Source organism: Oryza glaberrima, chromosome 5 (genome assembly GCF_000147395.1).
Source record: "Oryza glaberrima chromosome 5, OglaRS2, whole genome shotgun sequence".
Lineage (NCBI taxonomy): Eukaryota > Viridiplantae > Streptophyta > Magnoliopsida > Poales > Poaceae > Oryza > Oryza glaberrima.
In genome coordinates this window covers 15,319,026-15,327,169 of record NC_068330.1, presented here as the reverse complement: position 1 = coordinate 15,327,169, position 8,144 = coordinate 15,319,026, and the positions used below count along the sequence as shown (strand labels likewise).

General features: G+C 36.3%; 1 protein-coding gene across 1 annotated transcript; it reads left to right on the top strand.

Moving 5' to 3' along the window:
* Positions 1-475: 475 nt before the first annotated feature.
* On the top strand, positions 476-7,074 carry LOC127774598 (probable esterase PIR7A). The gene is made up of 3 exons (XM_052300867.1): positions 476-940; positions 4,476-4,613; positions 6,352-7,074. Exons 1-3 carry the CDS (start codon positions 476-478, stop codon positions 6,637-6,639), a joined length of 891 nt encoding a protein of 296 aa, XP_052156827.1. The 3' UTR covers positions 6,640-7,074.
* The last annotated feature ends 1,070 nt before the right edge of the window (positions 7,075-8,144 follow it).

Sequence of the window (8,144 nt, the reverse complement as noted above, 5' to 3'; positions counted from 1 at the left end):
TTAAAAACGAAGAAAACATATACTACTCCCTCCATTTAATTAAATGAGTGTTGATTTTTCATATAACATTTGACCATTTATTTTATTAAAAAAATATAAATATAATTTCTTTTATATATTGTGGACTTGTTTATCATCAAATAAAATATAATTTTAACTTACACTTTTACATTTCTATATTAAATTTTTAAACAAGATAAACGGTTAAATGTTGTGTGAAAAGTTATTGAAAATAAGGTAGTGTAATTTAACACTTAATTAGCCACATTTGTTACACAAATGTTATGGTGCTAGCCGCCAGTTTGTCAGCAGCCCACCTCCATAATACCCTCTTTTATTAACTTTCTACTGAAAATGTGCAACACGCAAAGAAATATAAGCGTGCATTAAATAATTTTCTACTGATGATGTGCAACACGCAAATTAAAGAAGGAAACATATATATAGGAGCTACGCAGATGCATATGCACAATCGATGATGGCCCAAGCACCCATGTCCACGGGCGGCGGCGCCATGGAGCTCGGCGGCGGCAGCCATGAGAGCGTGGAACGTCGTCGACGGCACCAGCACCACTTCGTGCTGGTGCACGGGCTGTGCCACGGCGCGTGGTGCTGGTACAAGGCCGCCGCGGCGCTGCGCCGCGCGGGGCACCGCGCCACGGCGCTCGACATGGCCGCCAGCGGCGCGCACCCGGCGCGCGTCGACGAGGTGCGCACGTTCGAGGACTACTCCCGCCCGCTGCTCGACGCGCTCGCCGCGCTGCCGCCGGCCGGCGGGGACGGCGACGACGAGGAGCGCGTCGTGCTCGTCGGCCACAGCCAGGGCGGGTTCAGCGTCGCGCTCGCGGCGGAGCGGTTCCCAGAGAGGGTCGCCGCCGTCGTGTTCCTCACCGCGGCCATGCCGCCCGTCGGCCGCCCCATGTCCGCCACCACTGAGGAGGTAATTAACCTGTGTTTAGTTCACACTAAATTAAAAATTTGGTTGAAATTGGAATGATGTGATGGAAAAATTAATTTGTGTGTATAAAAGTTTTAATGTGATGGAAAAATTGAAAGTTTTAAGGATAACTTTGGAACTAAACACGGTGTTAGCTGCGAAATCAACAGAAGTTTTTTCTGATCGATCTACTAGTCTTTTTTTTATTTACTCCATGAATGCGCACTAAACGATGTTTTAGGATTACGTTAATTAAATCAACTTTAAAATCTTATGACCTAAAAATTCCACCCTATTTTTCTAAAAGGTAGATGTATAATATGTGAGTTTAATTAGGATTGTGTCAATATCTAAGTGTCAATATAACCCTGAAATGCTCAAATTAAAATGGCATTTTGTCTGGGAGTCCTTAATGAATTGTACTGTGGACCAACAAGCATTGTTTGTCCGTGATTTATTTTCTAAAAAGAAGAATTATGAACACACCCACACATGGACAAATATATTTTAAGATTGATAGTCAATACAAATGCAATGTTGACATAGACTCATCAATTAGCACTGAAAAAATAATTATACAAAAATATGAGTACTCATACTTAATGAGTTGAAGACTCGAATTTGACTGAGTATATTCTACCATACGAAACTTAACCTATTTAGGCTGAGTTCGTTTGTTGGAGTTGTGAACTAATAATCACTCATACATATGAAAACGAGAAAGAAGTGTTGGCAACCTCAAGCAACGGACTCAGTGTTAGTAGTTACGCTTCGTTTTTAGAGGTAACCACAACCACCTACCGAGTATCGAGATAATGTTTTTGAGAACGACATTTAAATTTGGTCAATCTTTAATCATGTTCTGAACTTTTTTATTACATTTCTGAACTTAGTGGAAATTAAATGATCTTTCTCGCCAGATAATATAGCCGACATGATTTTATTTTCATGGAAATCATAGGAAATAATCATATTCCCTACAAACATTTTGTCGAGATAAAACCTGCTAGATATCTCGACTCCATTATTATTATCTCCGAGTCATAATATTTGATAATTTTGAGTAGCGGACCATATATATTTTTTAAATTATTTACTTATGATAAATAGGCTTTATATTACCACATATATGATTTGCACTACATAAATATAAATAAATATGTACCGATTTACACTACATATTTTCTTCACATTTATGATAACTAGGCTTTATATTAGGTTTGTCCATGTTTCCAAGAGAAAAAAATATTTTTATATTTAATCATGAGTAAATATTTTACTGTGAGTAAAAATTTTATTTTTGCTAATGTGGAAAAATCTCAGACGTTTGTTTTCAAATTTAATGGTAGTTCCAATGTTTCTAATATATATGGTTTGTATTACATACTTTTTCTGTTTATTAGGAGAACTCATTTTCTTTGCATGCGACCGAGAGAGAGGGGGGGGGGGGGGAGAGATAGACGTAACTAAATGCGTTGACTTAGTTTAATATTGACAACTACTGCTAATGCGAGACCGACACATGAGTCTACTACTCCCATCGTCCCAAATTATAATACTTTTTTACATGGTCTTGAATGATATATTTTTGACTATTAATTTATTTAATATTATGTTATCAAACAACTACAAAATTTATATCACATAAAGTATTTTAAAATACAAATCTAGTGATATAACATGTATAATACTTAGGGTGTGTTCGGAAGCCAGTGTTCCCAACCGGAACAGTGCGCACGGAAAACGGAGCGGTCCATTAGCACGTAATTAATTAAGTACTCTCAGCTAATTAATATTTTTTAACAAATTTAGACTCTAGAACAAGCTATATTTTGTTTATTAATAGGGCACATCATACATTTTCCTTCCCTACTAAGGGCTACTTTGGGAAAAAAATTCTGAAGGATGTATTCGGAAAGAATTACTATATGGACATTTTGAACAAAGGAATGGCTTTTCTGAATTCCTTTAAAGTTTGTTAGGATTGCCTACAATTATGAGAATTTTGGAGGATTTTTAACATAAGGTTTAACGTCTTGAAAATATTCATTTATGCCTCCTCTCTTCTGATCGATTCCTATTCTTTTTCTGTGATCATACAAACGATATGGTTTTCTTATATTTTTCTATCATAAGACTTGTAGTGACAAGGCACTCGAATTCTAAGTTTTTCAAAAATTATGTATTCCAAAGAAGTTGTCCCAAAATATGAGGGATTTTTTTTTATTTTTAGATAAAGAGAGTGTTTAGGACATTTTAGTCATTTTTCCTACTACCTCTAACCCCATAATATAGCTATCTCTTCTATTGAAGTTTGGATGGTAGAGGTAGTTATATTATGAGATGAAGGTAATCGGTAATTCTAAAACTGGTGGGTAACCCGCCATGCAATTGGTCCAGGTGGTCGTATAGGTCCGCGACGCGTGGAGAAACGAGAGGAACGGGCGGACGGCACACCACGATAGATTTTCTTTTCTTTTTTTGTTACTCGTGCCTTCCCGATTTCTCGCGTACGCGCGTCCGATTTGGGCCTGCTCCCAGCGAGGTTGGGCTGATTGGCGGCCCATGCGCGAGGAAGGACGCGTGACGAGCGGACGAATGTCGTCGGGTGCGTGTGCTGGGTCTTTGCCTCTTGGGTGGGGGGGTACTGGCCGGGCAACTCCTGCGCTAGCTTCATGTAGGAGGAGGAAAATAATAGAAAAAAAAAAGACCAATGTTAGCCATCAAGGAAATTCTACAGGCAAAATTAATGCAAATTAAATATTAGATAGAAAAGGTTAAGGTAAGAATAATTTGAAAGAAAAGAAAATGTTACATGCAATTCTAAAACAAAATCTGGTCTAATTTAACCTAGCAATTTTTACATCATGGAGTCTAGGACATTTTTGTAGTTATCAGACAGATCCCATGGTTGGAGTCAAATAAGTAGGTATGCCCTGGTTGGGTTCTGAAGGTAATTTTGCACTGACAAAAGTAGTTGAATTACTTCACTTGCTCCATTTTGTTTTCTTCAGATATAAATTTTTAAGCCACTAGACAATAATATCTATTTTAGGTGTTCAGCATATCTTCAAAAACTTTATTAAGACTGTAAGTGATGAGGGAAGGATTGAAATCACTAATTAAGGGATCATTTCAAATGTGTGATTTTTTTGGATAGAAATTTCATTGGCATAAAACTAATTCTGAATAAACATGAAAGATTTATTGGGATATAGAGAAACTCGCGTTGGTGATGGGCCATAAATCAGTCACCAGCTCAGCGTGCCAATTTGCATGCTGATTTTCTAGTATATACTAAAGTTTTCTCGAGATACAATGGATGCTTTTATTTTTGGAAAGAGGGGGTATTCGTGTGCACACTTTTCTACAGTCACATTTTATTAGGTAAAGTATGCTGATTACACACGCGAACACACACACACACACACACACACATATATATATATATATACATATATATATATATATATATTGTATTAATTAATTAACTAATCAATCAATTCATTAACAAATGGTTTCTACTAATTGTACGCAGCACGTGAACTATGTTGGGGCGGAGTTCTTCCTTGACTCGATGGAGCTGGAGCAGCAGAACGCTGACATCCCGGGGAACCCTGTAATCTTCGGGCCCAATTTTATGGCCCAAATACTTTACCATCTAAGCCCACAAGAGGTAATACCTTAACCAATCGCATCAAGAGGGAATCTTATAGGATTTAAAATGTTCAAATTGCTAATCTAGATCGTTAAGACCGCCTAGAGAACGGCAAGTATTTCTTTTAGTTGAATGTATTTGACGTTGGAAGAAATAGGTTTAGTTGTCTGAACGTCAAATATAAATTAAATGTCTAGATGGAGTAATTTCGTAATAAAATAGTTTGTTCGGAATGTGGGAATTTTTCATGGCCGGCCACTTTGGAATTAACGAAGAATTAATCCCAAGTTTCCAACAAGAAGTTAGGGCGTTTTTTTTTTTCTCAAGATGGAAAACTTAATGTTGGGATGTTACATTATTACTTGTTGGGATCCTATGGGAGTCACACAAATAGGATTTGTACTAGCAAATGTGGTGGAAAATGTAGAAACTCAAGACACACCTAGGAGAGAGAACCACGAGATATACGATCATGTTAACTTATCGTCAAAATCCATATGGAATAGCACATTTCATACAGATCCAAGAGTAATTTGCCTTCGACACTCAATCCTCCAAAATTATTGTAGTAATTTTGGTTTGTTATAAGGATAGGGACCTCGTCTAGAAAACTTAGTTATTTTCACATGAAATTTATGCATTCCAATAGAATGGGACCTTCAGAATCCTTTTAGATCCTTTCGATATAGGGGGTGGAGATTCTAAGAAGCAGAAGGTGGGAATCTGAAAAAGCTTTGATTTTTCAACTTCTCGTTGCTAGTTCATTTTCTATAGGGAGAATAGCTAATATAGTCCCTAAAGTTTCGCTCCTGGGTCACTTTAATCCTTAATATTTCATATTGTCCAAACAAGTACTTTATATTTGTTACGTGGGTTGATATAGTCCTTGGTCCCATCAAAATCGCCACATGGACATGCCATGTCACCCTCCTATGCAAAATCTATATGATTTGTCTAATTTACCGTTACATATATAATAAGAAAATAAAATACAAAAGGACAAAGTAAAAAAAATATTTGGTATATGTAAGAGCAAAAATATATGTCAAAAGGGTGAAAAAGAAAAGAGAAAATTTTTTTTCATATGGTTATGTATTCACCCTTACATTTATTTTTCTATGATATACGTAAGGGTAAATTGGATAATTCATCATAGCTTTTGCATAAATAATTACATGCCATATCCATATGAGGATATTGGTAGACCCAAAGATTATTCTAGTCCTTATGACAAAGTTTAAGGATTTCTTTGGACCATTTAAAATGTTAGGGACTAAATTGATCCTACGTAGAAACTTTAGAGACTACAACAGCTATTCTCCCTTTTCTATACTATATATTGCCTCCATACTCATAAAAGAAGTCGTTTAGGACAATGTTTAAGTCAAACCTTGGGAATGTAAATCATGGATAACTCTCAAATTGTTGAGTTTGAAAATGTAAAAATTATATGGATAGATTTGTCTTGAAAAATACTTTCATAAAAGTATACATGTATCACTTTAGAATAAATATTTTTATAGAAACAAGAAGTCAAAGCTATGTTTTGGAGACCGTGTCGCTGTCCAAAACGACTTCCTTTATGAGTACGGAGAGAGTATATAGTAGCTACTGATTCTGAATTGTATGAAACCGCTAAAGATTCTTAAGAAAAACTACAGCTGCATGTCCAAAAGCTAACCTAAACAGGACCTTATTTAACTAATAATTTCAATACATGATGGTGACATGATTATATGGTGTTTTTGCCTCATAGGATTTGACCTTAGGACTATCGCTGATCCGGCCGACGAACAAGTTCACCGGCGACGTGCTCATGAGGGACCCTGGGCTCCTGACGAAGGAGAGGTACGGGTCGACGAGGCGCGTCTTCGTCGTCGTGGAGGACGACCGCGGCATCCCCGCCGAGTTCCAGCGCCGCATGGTCGCGGAGAGCCCCGGCGTGGAGGTGGTGGACTTCGCCGGCGCCGACCACATGGCCATGATCTCCAGCCCGGCCAAGCTCGCCGAGTTGCTGGTCAGGATCGCCGACAAAGCACAATAACCATGACTGGAGACAGCCAAAAATCACTCAAATGAGGCAAAGAGAATGAGGGAAGGAAAAAAAAGAATAATGATTATTGTACTGTTTGTTTGATGAAGTATGTAATAGTATATTGTTTATTTGGACACCATTTGATAGTTAAAAAAAGGCGCTTAATTGTTTAGTGGTTCTCGGAATTGAGCTGAAAAAAGATGTGCCAAGCATCGCAGATATACAGGAGAAAAGGGGACCATATAGTAAAAAATACGTACCAACAGATAAAGTGGGTGAAACTGCCCGAAAGAAAACATGTGTTCTAGAAAATAAGGAAATTAAAATATTTCTCATTTGTACCTTTGGTAATTATTTAAGAGTAAAGTGTATAGGCAGCAGAGGCGAATCCCTCATAATTCATGGGTTTTCACTAAATACCGATAAATATTTAGGTGAAACATATTATGGATTACAATGATTTGTATGTCCCAGTGGTTGCTGAGTAAAATAGTAAATGATTCAAGTTATATAGGTCTGGGTTCAACTCCTAACATCTCCATCATTTGTATCCTCTTTTATCTTCAATAGTTTAGTTTTTAAAAGATAGTTCTTGACCAAACACATCTCCAATTTTCAGTATTTTTTCCTTCTTTTAGCTTTTCCATCTTTTATGTTCAATAGCTTAGTATACTAATGTCTTCTAATAGACTTTACTTAGGTTTTGTGTGGCATTTAATTTTCTTTCTCTTTTAACTCTTTCACGTTTAATTTTCAGTAGCTTGTAGTGTGATAGTGTATCTTCTACTCCCTCCATTCTAAAATATAAGCATTTTTAGACTCTGACTCGGTATCCAAGATACTACTTTGACCAACAATATTTATAAGAGTATGATGCTTTAAATAAAAAAGTTACGTATTATGATAAATCTAATAACATCAATTTTGCATAATTGATCTTTTTTATATTTTTTTTGCTATTAATAGTCAAAGTTGAAAATGTTTGACTTGTCACTATGCTATAAAATATAAGTTTGTTTAATGATAAATCTAATAACATCAATTTTGCATAATTGATCTTTTTTATATATTTTTTTTGCTATTAATAGTCAAAGTTGAAAATGTTTGACTTGTCACTATGCTAAAAATGCTTATACTAAAGTATGCCACGCAATATATTCCATTTAAAAGATTGTTCTTAACTCAAATTTTGGTTTTTTTTTTCTCTTTTAGCTCACCTTTTGTTTTATTGATTTTAGTGTTAGGCATTGGATTTTTTTAAGAAGAATCTTTTAAAATAAGTATTTCTTCACGTTTTAGTGTTTTATCTCTGCTAGGCTTACTTTTGTTTTTTTTCATTAATATAACTATGGTTGCTCCAGGCTCCAGCTCCCCGAGCAACAGGACCCTGATAATGCAGGAAATCCTGAAAACTTCAAGCCTAATTTTATGGCCCAGAAGCTTTACTAGCTAAGCCCACCAGACGTAATGCCTCAACCAATTGCACCAAGAGAAAAAAAAATTGTTGTTTTATA

Excerpts from the sequence above, each read along its gene's own strand:
- LOC127774598 (XM_052300867.1), top strand. The coding sequence starts at position 476 with ATGATGGCCCAAGCACCCATGTCCACGGGCGGCGGCGCCATGGAGCTC. Across the intron at positions 941-4,475 it reads TGTCCGCCACCACTGAGGAG|CACGTGAACTATGTTGGGGC; the intron begins GTAATTAACCTG and ends AATTGTACGCAG. Across the intron at positions 4,614-6,351 it reads ACCATCTAAGCCCACAAGAG|GATTTGACCTTAGGACTATC; the intron begins GTAATACCTTAA and ends TTTGCCTCATAG.